Source organism: Ictalurus punctatus, chromosome 6 (assembly GCF_001660625.3).
Source record: "Ictalurus punctatus breed USDA103 chromosome 6, Coco_2.0, whole genome shotgun sequence".
In the NCBI taxonomy this organism is placed as follows: domain Eukaryota; kingdom Metazoa; phylum Chordata; class Actinopteri; order Siluriformes; family Ictaluridae; genus Ictalurus; species Ictalurus punctatus.
This window is the reverse complement of record NC_030421.2, coordinates 30,256,243-30,277,192: the sequence shown is the minus strand read 5'-3', so window position 1 is coordinate 30,277,192 and position 20,950 is coordinate 30,256,243. Positions and strand designations below refer to the sequence as shown.

Here is a 20,950-nt window from a genome sequence, read left to right as displayed (position 1 = left end):
TTGCAATTCTTCTGGACCTGATGGGGGCAGCAAATATGCGCAAGTGTTTTAGTCGGTTCACAAGTGGTGAAGAAGAAGAAGAAGAACACCTACAAGCACACAGGAAAAACTACAGAAGATTAGCTTAGTTAACATGTTTAGCACCGCCCTGACTCTTTGAGAGGAAAAGAGAGGAAAGCTAGTATCAGTTTCCAGTGTGCAACTGATGCTGTTGTTCATTTCAGTCAAAGCAAGGAAACACCTGGAATTTGGTGAAGCACCTGAAAGACGGTCCTCTATTATGTTTGTTTGAGGCAGCTGGCATTGTAGCCGTGAAACCAGCTAACGTTATGCTCCATGTAATGTTAGTGATAGCCTGTTAGTTTTTTAACACATTGCATTTTTATAAACTACCTCCGAATGGGCCACGATGCATCGCCATTCAGCCCGTGTCCTGTCAGCTAAATGTAGCCTAATGTCACTAATAATTATTCAAATGTTCATGCTTTTAATAAATCTTTTTGGCCTGTCACCATATCAGTGAATTTAAACTAATGCTTGCATTCAGAGTATAAGAGGTGTGTGTGTGTGGATTGACGTGCGCGTTTAGGAGTGCACCTCCACTCATTGTCAGACAGTGTTTCATAAGTAAAATACCCCCCCCCTCTGCCAGTATCAGTCAGAGGAGGACATCCTCCAGGAGAGTTTTTAATTTAATTAAAAATAATAATAATTTTATACCACACCGTGGTATCGACTTTGGTATCGAGTATCGTGTACTTTTGGTGGTATTGGTACTGACTACTAGATTTTTGGTATCGTGACATCCCTACTTGATAGTATGTATTCAATAATGTGTTCAATTGCAGTACACAAAAAACTACTTATCACAATATATTTTGAATATATCCTGAAAAATCATGTGGGAAACAACTTGTGCCTCATCATTCTACAGTTTTACCAAAGACACTGTTCCTCTGTGTCACGTTTGGAGGTTGAGATGGATGCAAGTGCAGAGTTATAAAGTTTAATAAATAACCAAACAAAATACAAAGACAGTATGACTATAAGGCAAAACACTGTGGCAAAGATTAAACATAAACTAAAGATCAAAACATGGCCAAAAAAAAGGCAAAGAAAGACAAACGTAAGACAAGGAATGCAGTGCAAACAGTGGCTATATACATGAGCGCTCGTTAACAGAAATGTGATTCAGGTGCAGGTGGTCATATGACTATGATGCAGTGGCTGCTGGGAAATGTATTCCAGAATTCCTTCTCTAATACATGACACTCTGTGTTTTCTTTATGTTCTGTAGATAGGAAGGTAATTACTTTTTACATAATCAGGGATCAAGGTGATTGGACTAGAAATGTACTCATGGAGCTTATACAAAATATCTTTTTTTTTACTGCAAAATTAGTACTTCAGGCTGCTCGATTCTGATTCAAATCAACTAATAATTATGGAAGGTTAAGAATAATGGTGCATTATGTTCTTAATACTAAGGGTATGAAATCCATACATGAAACAATGAGTATTAAGTACATACTCGGGCAAGTGTGAAATCCATTCTTCTGAGTGAAGATCAATAAATCTGTCCATCCATCCATCCATCCATCCATCCATCCATCCATCCATTTTCTGTCCTGCTTATCCCACACAGGGTTGTGGGGGATTCTGGAGCCTCTCAGGGACTTGGGGTACAAGGACCCTGGACAGGATGCCTACCCATCACAGGGAACAATCGCACACACACACACACACACACACACACACACACACACACACACACACACACACACACACGGTATGTATTAAAACAGAATTTCCACAAGTCAAAGATGCCATCTCCACTTACTGCTGGTGTCTAGTGTGCAAAACACAAAAAAGACATTTTAGGTATTACTGTGTTTTTAAGAGTTTTTTTTTTTTTTTTTTTTACATTTGTGAATGCCCAGAGCCAGCCTCTGCTTCCTGAGTGTGGTCCGTCGAGGCCCCTGACCTTCACTGCCACCCGTGTAGCAACGCACCCGATGGAGATGGAGAGGGGGGTACCACGTTGCTTTTTCGGGCTTTGCCCGACTGGGCTCTGTGGCAAACCCAGCCACCAGGTGCTTGCAGTAGGGCCCTCCCTCTGGGCCTGGCTCCAGATGGGGCTCCGGGCTTGCTTCAGGAAGGGTAAATCCTCCTCTCTGGAAAATGTCAACTCTCTGTGGAGGAAGGAACTGGAACTTGTGCGGCAGGTGGAGCACTACCAGTTAGATCTGGTGGGGCTTACCTCTACGCACAGTGTCAGTTCTGGAACCATACTCCTGGATAGGGAATGGACTCTATTCTACTCTGGGCGGGTGTGGGGATACTCACAAGTCCCCGGTTGAGCACCGTTAAGTTGGAGTTTACCCCGGTGGACGAGAGTGTCGCCTCCTTACGCCTACGGGTTGTGGGAGGGAAAACTTTGACTGTTGTCTGTGCATATACACCGAACACCAGTTCAGAGTATTCGGCCTTCTTGGAGACCCTGAACAGAGTCCTGTATGAGGCACCAGTAGGGGAGCCCATAGTTCTGCTGGGAGACTTCAACATGCACATAGGCAATGATGGAGATACCTGGAGAGGCGTGATTGGGAGGAACGGCCTCCCTGATCTAAACTCGAGCGGGCATTTGTTGTTGGACTTCTGTGCTAGTCAGGGACTGTCTATAACGAATACCATGTTTGAACATAAGGAGGCTCATAAGTGTACGTGGAACCAGAGCACCCTAGGCCAAAGGTTGATGATCGATTTTGTAATCGTATCATCTGATCTGAGGCCGCATGTTCTGGACACTCAGGTGAAGAGAGGGGCAGAGCTGTCAACTGATCACCATCTGGTGGTGAGTTGGGTCAAGGGGTGTGGGAAGACTCTGGACTGACCAGGAAAGCCCAAACGGGTAGTGCGGGTGAACTGGGAACGTCTGGAGGAGGCCTCTGTCTGTGAGATCTTCAACTCACACCTCCGGCGGAATTTTTCTGGCATCCCTGTGGAGGTTGGGGGCATTGAGCCTAAGTGGGCAATGTTCAAAGCCTCCATTGCTGAAGCTGTGGCGGAGAGCTGTGGTCTCAAGGTCTTAGGTGCCTCAAGAGGCGGTAACCCTCGAACATCGTGGTGGACACCGGTGGTCAGGGAAGCCGTGTGACTGAAGAAGGAGGCCTTCCAGGATGTGTTATCCCGCAGGACTCCGGAGGCAGTTGCAAGGTACCGACAGGCCAGAAGGGCTGCAGCCTTGGGAGAAGTTCGGAGAGGACATGGAGAAGGACTATCGGTCGGCACCAAGGTGTTTCTGGAAAACCATCCGCAACCTCAGGAAGCAAGCTGGGTACAGTAAGGATGGGACGCTGTTGACCTCAACTGAGGATGACATGCCTCTTTAACATTGCTTGAATGTTGGGGACAGTGCCCAAGGTGTGGCAGACCGGGGTGGTGGTTCCCCTGTTCAAAAAGGGGGACCAGAGAGTGTGTGCCAATTATAGGGGTATCACACTACTCAGCCTCCCTGGTAAAGTCTACTCCAAGGTGCTGTAACGGAGGGTTTGGCCAGTAGTCGAACCTCGGATTGAAGAGGAACAATGCGGATTCCATCCTGGTCATGGAACAATGGACCAGCTCTTTACTCTCGTAAGAGGGGGCGTGGGAGTATGCCCATCCAGTCTGCATGTGTTTTGTGGATCTGGAGAAGGCGTATGACCTGGTCCCCAGGGGTTTAATGTGGGAGGTGCTGAGGAGTATGGGGTGAGGAGTTCCCTTCTTAGGGCTATCCAATCGCTGTACGCCCAAATCGAGAGCTGTGTCCGGATTCTCAGCAAAAAGTCGGACTCGTTCCAGGTGGGGGTTGGTCTCCGCCAGGGCTGCGCTTTGTCACCAATCCTGTTTGTGATATTTATGGACAGGATATCGAGGCGTAGTCATGGTGGGGAGGGGTTGCGGTTTGGTGGCCTGATAATCTCATCGCTGCTTTTTGCAGATGATGTGGTCCTGATGGCATCATCTTTCCCTGACCTTCAGCACTCACTGGATCGGTTCACAGCTCAGTGTGAAGCGGCTGGGATGAGGATTAGCACCTCTAAATCTGAGGCCATGGTTCTCAGCAGGAAACCGATGGAGTGTCTACGCTGGGTAAGGAATGAGTACTTAACCCTCACCTATGGTCATGAAGACTGGGTAGTGACTGAAAGAACTAGATCGCGGGTACAAGCGGCCCAAATGTGTTTTCTCAGGAGGGTGGCTGGTTTCTCCCTTAGAGGTAGGGTGAAAACCTCGGCTATCCGAGAGGAACTCAGAGTAGAGCCACTGCTCCTTTGCATTGAAAGGAGCTAGTTGCGGTTGTTCGGGCACTTGGTAAGGATGCCCCTAGGGTGCCTCCCTAGGGAGGTGTTCCAGGCACGTCCAGCTGGGAGGAGACCTCGAGGAAGATCCAGGAATTGGTGGAGAGATTATATTTCCACACTGGCCTGGGAACGCTTCGGGATTCCCCAGTCAGAGCTGGTTAATGTGGCTCGGGAAAGTGAAGTTTGGGGTTCCCTGCTGGAGCTGCTGCCCCCACGACCCGATAACGGATAAGCAGTTGAGGATGGATGGATGGATACATTTGTGAAATGCCTAAATAATCCCTTTACCTCATTTACCAAATACAGATACATCAGTTTTTACTTGTCACATACCTAACACTATTTACTTGTATTCACAAGTTATTATTGAAAAACTTTATGGTGAATAATCAAATAATAAGTTCAAAGTTTAAGAGGTTAAATGACAGTTTACGAACAACTTCACAGTAAAATGTAATCTTTCTTATTATAAAGGATCATGTCTTTGGTTTTCGTGACACGGCCTGGTACTATGGTCTGTCCTCTGCTGTTCTCCTGCTGTGGGATGTTAATTGTGTGTGCAGGTCTCTGCAGGAGGGGAAGAAATATCTAATCCTTTGAAGAGTTCACACGCTTTGGGCTTTGTTCCCCCTTCTAAGGCCCGTCTTGTGCCCACCTCAGAGCTAACGAGACAGGCAGCTTCTCATAGGCCCACTTGGAACAAAGAGGCCCATGCTTGAATTGCAAATAAACATTTATAAACAGAATTTGATCAACTTTTTTATTTATTTATTTCCTGCTATGGTGAAATGTGTTTGAGTCCTGACCAAGAATTCATTCAACATCTTTATTCTCACAGCAGTTACGGGAAGAAGGATAATACACTGTTCCTGCAATTAAACATGCTGTATATGTTGTTCAGTATGTTTTCTGCAAGGAATTATACTGTGATTAGATAGTGGTTTTGAGCAGACCTCCTATGCTATCCAGTGGGAGCTTGGTAAAATATGTTTTGGGCGTGTGTTTAAGTGTTTGCTTAAAGGGTTGCAGTTGTTTAGTTTTCTGTTTTCTCTGTAGCAGGCAGGTCACCTAGACACTCACTTACTTTCCCAGGAGGCGAGATCACATCTCCTACAGTATACACAAAGATGATATTTACTGCCACACAAAGTACACAGCTGTCCGTCTGTAATCACTCTCATTAGTTTTTCCATTGGCATTCACCTAAAATGCCCTTGCAGTTATCAGATAATGGGTTTTACAAACATCAGAAATACATATCATTAAAGCTGGCACCTCTGAGTTGGCCATTCATGGTGACCTCTTGGAAGTGACAGCTTCCCTCGGGAGGTGTGGTGTGGTGTTCTGTAAATGCTATTTCCTATTATAGACAGAGGGGTGGAGCGGAGTAGATTTTATTAAGGTTAGTCCCAGAATGCTGTTTTGTTCCTAAGGTATTTGCTGTGTGTGTGTGTGTGTGTGTGTGTGTGTGTGTGTGTGTGTGTGTGTGTGTGTGTGTATTTTAATGTGTGTGATATAAGTGTATGCTCTACGTTTTCAACATACTGGCTTTCTCCTCCCTCTTTGTGGCTAAGCACCACAGGGGAACTGTCGCGACACACAGGGCTTTGGAGTCAGGAAGTAAATGCAGGCGCAAAGTCTTTATTAACAGATAAACAAACACTAAACAAGGAAACGTGGTCTAGGCAAATCTGGCTTTAAACAGGAACATGAGAGCAAACATGGAATTACGACTGCTAGCATGCTAAACGCTACTACGTCAAACATATACGAAAACTCATGAGACATTACGATAATACTGCACAACGTGCGCAGCAACACAAGGGATTTAAATGACAAACACAATCAAACTAAACCATGGACACCTGGGGCAAATTAAAGACATCCTCAAATATAAACCAATACTCAAACAGGAAGAGAACGAACCAAAACAAAAGTCACATGTCCACTTCACCCAGTTCAGTCACTTGTGTGTGTGCGCACTCAGAAGCCACGCCGCAGTGCCATCTGCCAGCGATGGTGTAACAGACCCCCCCTCCAGCAGCGGTCCTGGGCCCTTGTGTGAGACGTCTCTTGTTGTATCTGAAAACGAGGCAGCCTTCGCCAGGCAGCAGACAGACGGGGAACCACCCCCAGTGGGATTGAAAGTTGGTTCGCCCTCCTCAGTGGGACTGGAACACTGGCAGACACGCCCAGCAGCACTGCAACGTTGGACAACGCCCCAGGCAGCACTGGAACTCTGGAAGACGCCCCCAGCAACATTGGAATGCTGGACGACGCCCCCAGCAGCAATGGAACGCTGGACAACACCCCCAGCAGGGCTGGACAGCGGGACAGCTTCCTCGGCTGGGCAGGGCAGCAGGACAGCCTCCTTGGCTGGGCTGGACAGCGGGACAGCTTCCTTGGCTGGGCCAGGCAGCAGGACAGCCTCCTTGGCTGGGCAGGGCAGCAGTACAGCCTCCTCAGCTGGGCTGGACAGCGGGACGGCTTCCTCGGCTGGACAGGGCAGTGGGACGGCTTCCTCAGCTGGACAGGGCAATGGGACGGCTTCCTCGGCGTGCAGGTTCTCCACAGAACAGAGCATGAAAACAAGACCGCTTAGCGCACGTAACATATTCACCATTCAAACTCTCATACAACATAAATACTGCGCAAAGTACACAGCAACACGAGGGGTTTAAATAACCAACATAATCAAACTAAACATAGACACCTGGTTCAAATCAGGCTACACCCTTGCACATCAGCCAATGCCTAAACAGAAGGAGGAACAAAACCAAAAGCCAAGGTGCATGTCCATCTTACACAGTTCAGTCACATGCACATGCACACTCAGAAGCCACGCTGCAGTGCCATCTGCCGGCAAGGGCGTAACAGAGCCCCCCTCCAAAGGCGCCTCTCCCGGAGCGCCAAAAACCCCCCTCTAACGGGGGTCCTGGGGTCCTGGGTAATCTGTCTGTTGATGTGTTGGAAAACAAGGCGGCCTCTGCCGGGCAGCAGACAGGTGCTGCACCTCCCCCAGCGGGACTGGAAGGCTGGACGATGTAACCAGCGGGACTGGAAGGCTGGGTGGCATCCCCAGCGGGACTGTAAGGCTGGGCGGCGTCCCCAGAGGGATTGGAACACTGGGCGATGCCCCCAGCAGCATTGGAACACTGGGCGACGCCACCAGCAGCACTGGAATGCTGGGCGATGCCTCCAGCAGCACTGGAATTCTGGATGACGCCCACAGCAGCACTGGAACGCAGGACAGCTTCCCCAGCCTGACAGGGCAGCAGGACAGCCTCCTCACCTGGGCTGGACAGCGGGACAGCTTCCTCAGTTGGACAGGGCAGCAGGACAGCCTCCTCGGATGGGCTGGACAGCGGAACGGCTTCCTCGGCTGGGCAGGGCAGCAGGACAGCCTCCTCAGCTGGGCTGGACAGCGGGACAGCTTCCTCGGCTGGGCAGAGCAGCAGGACAGCCTCCTCGACAGATGAGACCTCCCCGCCGGTCTCTGGCTGGAGCTCTGAGGTCGCCATGTTAACCTCGGGCTGGAGCTCCACAGCTGAGACCTCCCTGTAGGTCTCAAGCTGGAGCTCTGACGTTGTAGTTGCCCCCCCCCCACAAAAAAAAGTTCTGGGCCAGCCTTCGGTTCCAGACTGCGCAGCGTGGTGTAATTCCCCTGCAGTGGGAAGCCCCAGGAATTCGGGTAACTCTGCTGGCTGCATGGCGTTGTGTAACTCTGCCCCGGCAGTGGGAAGCCACAGGAGTTTGAGTAGCTCTGCTGGGTGTATGGCGTTGTGTAATTCCCCTGCAGTGGGAAGCCCCAGGAATTCGGGTAGCTCTGCTGCCCACGTAGTGTGGCTTATCTATTCGAACTTGTGCTCCTTCACCTTCCGTTTGAGGATGCCCCACAGATGCTTAATAGTGTTTAGGTCTGGAGACATGCTTGGCCAGTCCATCACCTTCACCCTCAGCTTCTTTAGCAAGGCAGTGGCCGTTATCATGCTGGAATACTGCCCTGCGGCCGAGTCTCCCAAGGGAGGGGACCATGCTCTGCTTCAGTATGTCACAGTGCATGTTGGCATTCATGGTTCCCTCAATGAACTGTAGCTCCCCAGTGCCGGCAGCACTCATGCAGCCCCAGACCATGACACTCCCACCCCATGCTTGACTGTAGGCAAGACACACTTGTCTTTGTACTCCTCACCTGGTTGCCACCACACATGCTTGACACCATCTAAACCAAATAAGTTTATCTTGGTCTCATCAGACCACAGGACATGGTTCCAGTAATCCATGTCCTTAGTCTGCTTGTCTTCAGCAAACTGTTTGCGGGCTTTCTTGTGCATCATCTTTAGAAGAGGCTTCCTTCTGGGACGACAGCCATGCAGACCAATTTGATGCAGTGTGTGGCGTATGGTCTGAGCACTGACAGGCTGATCCCCCACCCCTTCAACCTCTGCAGCAATGCTGGCAGCTCTCATACATCTATTTCCCAAAGACAACCTCTGGATATGACGCTGAGCACGTGCACTCAACTTCTTTGGTTGACCATGGCGAGGCCTGTTCTGAGTGGAACCTGTCCTGTTAAACCACTGTATGGTCTTGGCCACCATGCTGCAGCTCAGTGTCAGGGTCTTGGCATTCTTCTTAAAGCCTAGGCCATCTTTATATAGGCAACAATTATTTTTTTCAGATCCTCAGTGAGTTCTTTGCCATGAGGTGCCATGTTGAACTTCCAGTGACCAGTATGAGGGTGTGTGAGAGCGATGACACTAAATTTATCACACCTGCTCCCCATTCACACCTGAGACCTCGTAACACTAACAAGTCACATGACGCCGGGGAGGGAAAATGGCTAATTGGGCCCAATTTGGACATTTTCACTTAGGGGTGTACTCACTTTTGTTGCCAGCGGTTTAGACATTAATGGCTGTGTGTTCAGTTATTTTGAGGGGACTGTAAATTTACACTGTTATACAAGCTCTACACTGTAGTGCTTTACATTGTAGCAAAGGGTCATTTCTTCAGTGTTGTCACATGAAAGGATATAATCAAATATTTACAAAAATGTGGGGGGTGTACTCACTTTTGTGAGATACTGTAACAGTACATCCCATAGTAAGAAATGAACAATTCTTTAAAATATGTTGCTTTCAGACTCCCTGAGGGTAAACTGGTAGACTTTCTTTGGGAGCAGGGAAAGATTTTTCACCATGTATTTTTGTCCTCCTCAATCACACGCAGTACCAGGAATGTGTTTGTGTGAGGTCTGCTATGCTATATTGTGCCATGGCTGAAAGCTACAGGCCAAAGAAGACATGAATGACCTTTCAGGATGAAGCAAAGTGAAAAACTACATTCCGTCTTTTGTCATTCCAACATACTTCCCCAGAACGTCAAAACATCCAAGTGATGTCCCTCCCCTGTCTCTTTTTCTCCTTTTTACAGGAGCCTTTGAAGAATCTCCACGTGTCCTGGCTCTGCCTACAAAGCTAGTTTTTTTAGACATCATTGTGTATCTTGACTTTCTGCCTCGAAATGAATTCACAAAGATAGGGTTTAGTAAGATCACCCTGAAGTATTTACACTATATGGCATACTTTCTTTGTGTCTCTCAATTCGTGTACAGACAGTTACCGCCTCAGGATTGTCATGATCTAAAATCTCAGGATGATCTAAGATGAGCTGTACTGGGAATGTAATTTAACATGTTAAGATATAAAAGAGAAAAACAGTCCCGATATGAGAATTTCTCAGGGGAATGACCCAAGAGGTGTGAGCTAAATGTAGTAGAGGTTGTTGTGAATCAGTAAGTGAGCAGGCTGATGTGTGGAGTGACATAGACACAGGTGCTGAAAGCTGTTTAGATGCTGTTCCAAGGTCATTTTATGATCACAGTAGTCAATCCACACACACACACACACACACACACACACACACACACACACCCTCTGACCACAGTGTCACCTCAATCACTTGCCTGTCTGATAGACTCCTTCTCTCAGCTCTCCCAGCAGAAAAGGAGACTATTTTGATAGCAATATAAGAGACTCTTGTCTCTCATTTTGTCTGAATATTCAGACTGCAGCGGTGTGTATACATAGTTTAAACAGCTTTGTGGCTCGACACTAATCAGTAAACTGGTAAAAATACCAGGAGACTGGATTCTTTCCACAGGTGTCTTTCATTCGTCATTATTTCTTCATGCTTCTATTTAGACATTTTATTCTGATGTTTATTTAAATGAGGTTTCATGTGGAATTTTGAAGAATTTGATTGTTTAGTCTAAGACCCCTGAACCAACAGCCTCATTTAGGGCAATGTGCCTCATTTAGGGTAGTGGTAGTTCAGTGGTTAAGATGTTGGACTACTGATCGGAAAGTCGTAAGTTAAAATCTCACCACTGTTTGATAAAAAAATAGCACACAGTGTAAATAAGGCAAATTAAAAACCTTAAAAATGTGACATAAATTAGAGAAAGCATACATTACATTTTGTAAAGCTGATACAATTTTTGCAAAGGGAAAAAGAAAAGAAAAGTCACTTCACTTGGTTGGCCACAACATGGGAATGTTTTTGTAATAAATGAAGACACAATGAACAAATCTTAGACATTTAACCACAGTTGGGTTTATTCTTTTTTTTAATCATGAAATAATAGAATCATGACTTCATGGTGCTTCAGAGTGTGTTAACTCTATGCTAAGTTAGCAAATCCCACTCTAGCATTTCCTTGGTCAAACACAGAGTAGAACTGCCTGAGGAAGACATCACCCAGGATCCAGTAAGGATAACCATTTCTGTACTCCTCATGTGATGCCCGGATGCCACTCTGACAGTTTGAGTTAGAATCTTCGTCCTGTTTAATTACAAAAAATCAAACATGTGTCAGTCTTAACTTGCCATACATTTTATACATATTATAGATCAATTATGAGGCAGTTCCACTCATACCTGAAGCACATATGCAGTACCCGGCAAATGCAGGTGAGCTCCGTTCATAACGAACGTCAGTGGAGGAAGACTGCTCACTGCATTACAGTCGAACACATACTGGAAGCACAATACATAGTAAACTCCTTTTCAAACTGTTTTGTATTTACTCTTAGCCTTTAAATTGGCTATTTGTTAAAGGGCTCATAGTTTTTTGCTATTAACTTAAATAACTCAGGAAAGGAAAACTTTAAACCTACATAAGTTCAAGGACCATCCTGAAAAACCACATAACCATGGATAGGAACAGACTTATTCATAAATCATTCATATGAGCATTTACACAAGAAATTTGGTAGTCATGAAAATCCTGCAAATTCAGAAATACTTTTCCATCTCACTCATACAATTAGTGGCTTAGTGCAATTGCCTCGGACCTCCAGGGTTTGGGGTTCGAATCCCTCCAATGCCCTGTGTGTGCGGAGTTTGCATGTTCACCCCATGCTTCGGGGGTTTCCTCTGGGTACTCTGGTTACCTCACCCAGTCCAAAGTCATAAGTTGTAGGCTGAATGACATTTCCAAATTGCCCACAGTGTGTGTGTGTGTGTGTGTGTGTGTGTGTGTGTGTGTGTGATTGTCCCCTGCGATGGGTTGCCCCAAGTTCCCTGGGATAGGCTCCCCCACAACCCTGTGTAGGTAATTGTGCTGTGTGCCATCATTGATTTCTTCCTTATGACACATGTTCTCCTCCTTTTCCAAACCAGCATCAGAGAGAGCACAGTGGCCTGTGAGAGATATCTGGCAGAGAGTAGCCAAGACACCAAGACTTTCCACAATCTAGCAGAAACCTTTTGTTCAGTTTGGCTTTACTTAATATTGCTTAATGAGGGCCATTGTGATTCATTTTTGTCACATATTTATGTTCTCTAGATAGTTACAGTTAGATTTATATAGCGCTTTTACATTTTATGGGGGAGATCTCCTCAACCACCACCAGTATGTAGCATCCACCTGGATGATGCGACGGCAGCCATAGTGGGCCAGAACTCCCACGACACACCAGCTATTAGTGGAGAGGAGAGGAGAATGATGTAGACAGAGATGGAGATTATTAAGGAGCCATGATAGAGAAGGGCCAATGGGGGAATTTCGCCAGGACACCAGGGTTATACCCCTACTCTTTACTATAAGTGTCCTGGGATTTTTAATGACCACAGAGAGTCAGGACCTCAGTTTAACATCCCATCTGAAAGACAGTGCTGTTTTCACAGTATACCATCCCTGCCACTATACTGGGGCATTAGGCCCCACACAGACCACAGGGTGAGCGACCCCTGCTTGCCTCCTTAATACCACTACCAGCAGCAATTTTAGTTTTTGCTAAACTAAAGAAGGTCTCCCATCCAGGTACTGGCCAGGCTCAACGCTGCTTAGCTTCAGTGGGACACCAGGCAAGAACTGCAGGTTGATATGGCTCTGGCAATTGTAGTGCCTGGTGCATATTGTAGCGCCGGTTGCATATTGTAGCGCCGATTGCATTTCAGGAACTCATGTAAAGCATAAGCATTAAGAGAATTCCACTCATGTTTACTGCCTATAGATTTATACTGGTCTATGCTAGCTGACACATGCCTAGGATAAATGCATGAGATAAATAATGAAAACCTAAAGCCTAAAGTGCATGACTTGATGGAAATGGGCTTACGTTTCCATTGCTGTCCTGTTGGGCTCCCAGCATTTGATGGAGAGAGTCTACATACTGTGGTGGGCACAGCAGCAGTGACGTTCCTGTGTCTGTAATAGCAGTACATCCAGAATCACACCATCCTGTCGACTGGTGATTCACCTCAAAACTAACAAAAGGGAAAGAGGTTCTTAACAAATTTACTTTTCTAGGCTATTATTTTCAGAACTCTAAGGTGTCAATACAGTTTTATGTAGCTCAAAGTGCTTTACAAACAAAACAAAACAAAACAAAAAACATAATGGAGGAAGCAGAAAATATAGACAATAAAAATTTTATTCAAATCCACTCCCACTATAAAAAACAAACAAACAAACAAAAAAAACACCCAGGTAACTTTTGTCTTATTGAAAATATTATTCCATTTTACATTATCCCAAGGCACAGATTAATTTCCCAGAAGATGCTAGACACCTACCCTTCAAAGACCAGTTGCCAGTGGCTGTTTTGTTGGACAGGAACCCAGTTGATTTGACCTTCGTAATGAGAGGGATCAACTCCACCAAACACAACCTCACTTCCACTCTCAGAGTCCCTGTTTATCAATTTCATTAGCTGTATTAGTTACACATCCATCTTGGCATATATCATTACATTACATATCATACATCAGTATCAAGAAATTGTTTGTCAGAAATGTGTTTAACCCATCTATTTGATCCAGTTTACTTTATACTGTGGAGTTCTTCAAGAGTTCATTTATAGTTCAACACGGGTATTAAAATGTCCCAGCTAGTGCATATTCTAGTTTAATTTCAGATACTAATATAATTTGATCAAGTAAAAATGCTGAATATTTATTGACTGACTGGAATCAGGAATGGAGCAAGAATGTATAATGATAGAAGGATTAAGATAAAGATAAACATTTTCATGAGTATCGCAATTTTGTTATTGGTTTAGAGTTTTCTGCCACACAATCCTTTTTTTTTTTACCTGCTTAAGTAAAAAGCAAAGATAGGTTCCTCAATAACACCTTCTTGGATCATATTGTCCACAATGGTCTGGTACGTAGGAGGCCTGAAGGCCAGACCCATGAGTCCATCGTGAAGAGGCCTTGCAAAATGATCACCAGGCTCTGAAGTGCTTAAACCGATCTGCTGATTTGTGACAGTCAGCTGACCAATCTATAGGACGTGAATGTTAGAACATACTGAATAAGTTTTGGGAAGTTTGAATTAAAGAAACAATTGCTGTAACATGTATTTCTTTTCATCTAATACTGTTGACTTTTAATAAAAAACAGATTTCAAAAGAAAAATCTCTACTTTCTACATTTTCAATCACAACATCATAACATTGCTCATAATCATATATTTGTAGTCATAACAAGACTATTTTAGCATTAAGGAGTTGATACAATACCCATCACTATAATCTATCTGTCTCTACAGACACTTCGTACTTATCAAGTCAGTTTGCAATGTCACAGCTATCTATTAGCATATAGCAAGTTTCTATTGTCAGAGATAGCTAGCATTTGAGAGATTATGAATGAAGCTAGCTAGTCTTAGCTAATGTTATTCATGTTAGTTCCTTGGTGAAAGGGACACTAAATTATGGTCAGTAACTGAAATCGGTATGTGGCTTGAGTTAAATATCTTCTTCTTTTGTGATTCTTTCTCAAACTTTTACTTTCAAATTTTAATTTAATTTAAAAGTGTGGCAGCAAGGGCATGTCCAAGTGACTGCTGTGAATGGGAAGAGGAGTTGCAGAGAAGGAGCAGGTAATAAGCCAGTGGTTATACGTGTATGTGATTAATAATAAAGTATCTTTGTAGATTGTGTCTCTTGCAGTTAGCGTTGACCCTGTGATAGAGAGAGCCAACATAGGCTGAGCTGAGCTTGACTGTGACAAGACTGGCAAAAATGGAAACCTTGTTTTTTCCCTTTTAATAAATTTTATTTAGTTTGCTAAACTAAGAGCTAAATGTTTCAGCAAAAATTATCAATTAAAAAGACACTCTTTATAAAGTGTTTATACTTTTCTACATTAACTTGAATGAAGAGTAATTGCAGAAGAATTTGTGTACTTTTACCACCTCAGATAATTGACTGTTCTGCTAGTCAGTATCAGTCCTGTGTGACCACAGCCTTGCATAAATAGCAGAAAATCAAGACTATTGCAACACAGAGAACACTAAACCTGTAGTGATGTAATCAGTTCAATGTTCGACTGTTAGGAGACATACTGTGACTGTGTCATTGCCAAGGAACCCCTGGACACTGCCTGTTCCATACTTGATTGAAAATGGCTGTTGATTGCTGGTGAACGTGGATGACTGGCTTGGGTTGAAGAGAGGATGACTGTCTGTAAAACAAATGGAGAACTTACAGATGGATCAAAGCACTGCAGATATAAACTAAATTATAATGGATTATACAAGAATACTGGAATACTTTTTTTTTTTTTTAAAACAGAAGAATTTTTTTAAAGACCAGGCCATATTTAACTGTACTGGAGATCAAGGCTGGCTTCTGTTATTAAACTTAGTTATACCACAGTGCTGCTGAATTCTCAATTCTGATTTGTCAGGTGTTGATTAATTTTCTGTAACAGCAGCTCTGACAGTAAGTTTGGCTTGTTCCAATATGCTATGGTTTGATAGCAACAACTCACACAGTGATTTACTGTTTATGGCAGATATTCCACAGAAACTGAAAGTGTGTAATTGTTGAAATGTAGAAGATTTCTGTAAAGAGATGTTGATTTAACATGTTTGGCAGGTGTTGCCAATGTCAGAGCTTTGTAAATGTCAGATGTAAGGCTGTTTTCAGCCATGGGAAAGTCTTCATGAAGGAGGGCTTTGTAGTTTCTTGGTAACATGAAAAGCTGAGTTTTTTTTTTGTATTATTAACTTCAAGATGAAAAAAATAAAGGTGTAGGGACGAAATGCATGTCTATAACTGCTATAACATAAGCGATAAAAGGAACTAACTTTTTTTAAATTAAACATTAAATATAACAATAAACTGTTTAAATGTAATTATAATAATAAATGCTGTAAATTTTCTGTCGTGTAAGATTAATAAAACACTTTAAGATGAGCTGTTATGTCAGTATACCACCTCTGGCAAAGTGCATATATTGATTGTTACATGATGAAAATGCAAGTGTATTGAGGTTCTTCAGTGTGTATAGTACTCACTGCAGGCATCACTGTTGCAATAAACAGAGTTGACCCAAAGAGTGCTGGAGCCGGTGTCAAAGTGGAGATAGAAGTACTGTGGAGGAGTTCCAATACCAACCTTTCCAAAATAAGCCATCTGGAGATTACAGAGATAATGATTGTTAAACACCTGTGCAAATTATTAATACCTGTTTTAGCCTTACATAACATATACAGGCAACTAAACTATTATAAACATCATTAGTAAAAAGTAAGAGTAATGAGTAAGGTATCCCTGTCATAATCATTACATAATCCTGATTAATTACACAGATTGTTATTGAGGAAATCGTGATTAACCATTCCAGATTTAGGTTTCCTCATAAATATATGCAGTTGATCAATCAGAATGCTTCAGCAAATATTACAATTTATTTTAAATTCATGCATTGGTGTAGTTAAGTTGCTGCACCATCATTTATTTAATCATTATTCTTGCCTCAATCAATGCAAATTTTGTAATTGTGTTATTTAACGGAACCCAGTACTATTCAGTTTACATAGTTTCTACGGTAGTGCATTACTTTTCAGTAACCCCTTTGTGTATTGTAGTTCAGATATTCCAATAAGGATTTATGCAGTATCCTGGATTTTACTGTATTCCATTTGCAATTTTACAATATAAAAGGCACTTTCAATTACTTATATATTATTAAATAGTTTATGTGCATTATATATCACATTAGTATTATTCCTTTAAGAGCAGCAGTATCAAGAGAAAAAGAAAAATAGCCAAAATGTCACAATAGTAATAGGCTATAGAATGAAGATATCTTTACTGTATAATTGTCATATTACTATAAAAAGTAGATTTACATCATTTTGGTTGATCAGGCTCTCAAAGTAACCTTGCTGAGAGCTGTACTGTGCGTACTTCAGCATTTCCTTGAGGAGACCCCTTTCCTTCATTATGGTCTTCTTTTTAACAAGAGGAACTCTGGAGACAACATGTTTAGAATAAAGTCATGAATCTGATCTTATAAAAGTCTACACTCTCATTTCAATTTCTCAAAAGTAGGTTGATTCTGGTCCCCAATAATCCCTTTAGCCCTCTTTCTCTTACCTGACGAGTCCCTCAGTAAGAGCCAGACAGAGTAGACCGAGTAACAGACACTTCATCATGCTGCCACAGATTTCTTTTTCCTCATACACACACAACAGCCACCTCAATCGAGCATATATAAAACCTGATCTTTATCAGTTAATTGTTTTTATCTGAGATTATGTAAACTGATATTATATAATTGTATGCACATATATTATGGAAGCTGATAATGTATGTTAAAGCCAGTCTGAAATGTTTTAAAAATGCAACAGTCAGTGGGAATTATTATCTTAAAGATTACCTTTATGTTCGATGCCAATGAATGTCATTTACAGGTCAGACTTATCTATGTTCTTGGTGTTTTAGCAAAACAAATACACAGGGGTGGGTTTATTTTCCTGGGCCATATTCAGAGTTGAGTGATGCCTGCATAGTGAGGATTTAATACTCACATTGTACACAACAGCATTCAGACCTCAAACATCCTTTAACTCCAGACTTAAGCACAGTTCTGAAGTTGCATGAGAATTACACATGCAGTGAAACAAAAGCATGGCTCAATTATATGCAATTCTAACTTGAACTTAAGTGTATTTTCTTGCAAGCTATTGGATTGAGAGTCTAATGCCACTGTCATTTCACTGTTTTATGTCACCACAATATTATGCTGAAATGTATGTTTTGGGATGCAAATGCAAAAAAATATATACAATTTAAAAAATGGAATTCCAATCAAAGCCAATATTAAATACAAAAATAGAACATTATTAATTCATAATAATTAATAGTATCAAAATACTTTAACTTTTACTTTTAAATTACTTTAACAAATGACTTTAAGTGAGCTGTAAGCATAGCAGATGGGCGCTTGGTCAGTTTCTCTTTGGGCACTTTTCTTTACAAGAGAGTACATAAAAAACAATGGCATTGTTATAATAATTCTATAACTCAAAATGGTGAAAAAAAGCATAAAGACTCCATGACCAACATTCATTCTTTATGTTGTGTGTACGAGTATCTGTTTTTGCAATACATAAAAAAATGCAAAATAATAGGACATGCTGGAACAAATGCTAATTTTAAGATTGTTGTAATTATACACAGGTAATGTACATAATCTCAACTGGGAGCCCATAAAATTATCTTAAGCATGTGGTTAGCCCATCTCAGAGTACACATAACTTCCATCCACCCATTTTCTGTACAGCTTATCCTACACCAGGTCACAGGGGAACCTATCCCAGGGGACTCAGGGCACAAGGTGGGGGACACCCTGCACGGGGTGCCAACCCATTGCAGGGCACAATTGCACACACTCACATTCATACACTATGGACAATTTGGAAATGCCATTCAGTCTACAGTGCATGTCTTTGGACTAGGGGAGGAAACCGGAGTACCTGGAGGAAACCCTTGAAGCACGGGGAGAACATGTGAACTCTGCGCACACAGGGTGGAGGCGGAAATCGAACCCCAACCGCAACCCTGAAGGTCTGAGGCGAATGTACTAACACTATACTAGCCCCTATATTTGAATAAAGCCCCTATGTTTGTAATTTAAAGACATGATAAAGTGCAGAACTTTTAATCATAGTAACTACACATTAAAATAACTAAAAATAAGCAAAAATGAAATTAAATCTGTGGATACTGTAACAAGACAATAATCCAAAGCATAAAGCAACATCAGCAGAAAAAGCAGCAAAACTCAAACATCAGAAAAAAATAGCTTAAAAGAATAAGTCAAAGAAGGCATTGCATGATATCTGGTATAGTTTGCAAGAGTTTACAAGGACTGGCAAGCAATCTGGCATGGAGTTAGAACAGACATGTCATAAAGAGTTATCTGATAATATTCGAGCTATTGACGACCAATATGCTCTCAACCCAACCCATGAGCTGCATAAACAAAGGCTTAATTTGCAGGTGGAGTTTGATTTGTTATCGACAGGTGAGGCGGAGAGGCTGTTGTTACATACGGGTGGCAATTATTATGAATATGGAGATAAGGTCGGTCGGTTGTTGGCTCACCAATTGCGTAGCCGAGCAGCTTCGCGCTCTATTACTCAGATTATGCAGTCCAATGGTGCATTAACCTCGGATCCTGTAGAAATTAATTCAACTTTTAAAAGTTTTCACTCCTCTTTATACACAGCTGGGGCTCCTGACAATTGAGGTAACATGGGCCATTTTCTTAGAAATATTGATTTTCCCCATAGTTGACCCTTTATTGGCATCGGAACTTGACAGCCCCATCACCTTAGATGAGATCATTAACTCAATCAATTCATTGCAATCTAAATCACCTGGCCAGGACGGGTTTCCTTCCGAATTTTATAAGAAATTTCATGTTGCATTGGCCCCATTACTTTTGGCTGTATTCAAGGAATCCTTAGAACTAGCTATGTTGCCACAAACATTGAGACAAGCATCTATAACTCTATTGCTCAAACATGGGAAGGACCCAACATTATGTAATTCGTATAGACCTATTAGCCTCCTCAATGTTGATGTCAAGATTTTAGCCAAAGTTTTGGCCTCTCGTTTAGAGGGGATTCTCCCTAGCATTATTTCAGAGGAGCAAACCGGATTTATAAAAGGGCAGCATTCCTTTTCTAATATTTGTACTCTACTTAGTATTTTGTATTCAAAACAAAACAGCGACTCTTCTGAAGTGGTCATCTCTTTGGACGCAGAAAAGGTGTTTGATAGGATAGAATGGGAATATCTTTTTATAGTGCTAAAGAGGTTCGGCTTTGGGGATGGACTGATATCACGGATCTGTTTATTATATGTGGAACCGCAAGCTTCCATATATACCAACGATGCTAAATCTGATTATTTTACTTTGTCACAGGGTACGCGCCAGGGATGTCCTCTGTCTCCCTTACTTTTTGCCATAGCGATTGATCCTCTCTTGATAATGCTTAGAACTCTTCCTGTATTTCAGGGTATAATTCGCAAAGGAATTGAACATAAAATAGCCCTGTATGCTGACGACTTACTACTTTACGTTACAGATCCAAATGCATCTATTCCAGAGATAATACGCGTATTAAATGACTTTGGTAAATTTTCAGGGTATAAACTGAATCTACAAACGAGTGAATGCTTACCCATAAACCAGTCTGGCCAAAAGATAAAACAGACTGAAATACCTTTTCATTTGGAGGATTCAAAATTCAAATATCTCGGCGTTAATGCCAACCATTCCTATTCTGAATTAATGGCGGCGAATTTTACACCCTTAATTTCATACATGAAGTCAGCCTTTCAAAGATGGGCAGCTCTACCATTATCCCCTCTTGGTAGAATAAACACGGTAAAAGTGAACATTCTTCCAAAATTCCTCTACCTTTTCCAGTCCATCCCTTTGTTTTTACCCAAATCTTTCTTCAAGAATATAGACCAGTTAATCTCCTCTTTTATATGGGCAGGAAAAACTCCCAGGGTTTCCAAATTTTCACTTCAAAAGAGTCGACTAAATGGTGGCCTCTCATTGCCCAATTTCATGTATTATTATTGGGCGGCTAATATTCAGAAACTGGTGCTCTGGGTGCAGGCCCCCTCTCTTCCATGGTGCCACTTAGAAGCAAAGTCTTGTATTTCAACCTCCCTCCCTGCTATGGTGTTCTACTCCCTTCCTATAGCCCTTTCCAACACACAGATAATCCAATAGTATGTACCTCTCTAAAAATTTTCTATCAGTTTCGCCGTCATTTT

At 42.8% G+C, this 20,950-nt stretch overlaps 1 protein-coding gene across 1 annotated transcript; it reads right to left on the bottom strand.

Annotated features, from left to right (window-relative positions):
* Positions 1–10,941: 10,941 nt before the first annotated feature.
* Positions 10,942–17,355, bottom strand: LOC108266401 (gastricsin). The gene is made up of 9 exons (XM_017469627.3): positions 17,246–17,355; positions 16,999–17,119; positions 16,162–16,279; positions 15,205–15,323; positions 13,949–14,139; positions 13,431–13,547; positions 12,974–13,121; positions 11,289–11,387; positions 10,942–11,193 (listed from the first exon to the last, which is right to left on the bottom strand). Exons 1-9 carry the CDS (start codon positions 17,302–17,304, stop codon positions 11,032–11,034), a joined length of 1,134 nt encoding a protein of 377 aa, XP_017325116.1. The 5' UTR covers positions 17,305–17,355; the 3' UTR covers positions 10,942–11,031.
* Between the last annotated feature and the right edge of the window lie 3,595 nt (positions 17,356–20,950).

Bases quoted from the DNA above. Each gene is read 5' to 3' on its own strand.
- LOC108266401 (XM_017469627.3), bottom strand. From the start codon at position 17,304: ATGATGAAGTGTCTGTTACTCGGTCTACTCTGTCTGGCTCTTACTGAG. The intron at 15,324-16,161 runs GTGAGTACTATA...TTTGTTTTACAG, and splicing joins TTGCAACAGTGATGCCTGCA to ACAGTCATCCTCTCTTCAAC. The intron at 11,388-12,973 runs GTAAGCCCATTT...TTGTGCTTCCAG, and splicing joins AACAGGACAGCAATGGAAAC to TATGTGTTCGACTGTAATGC.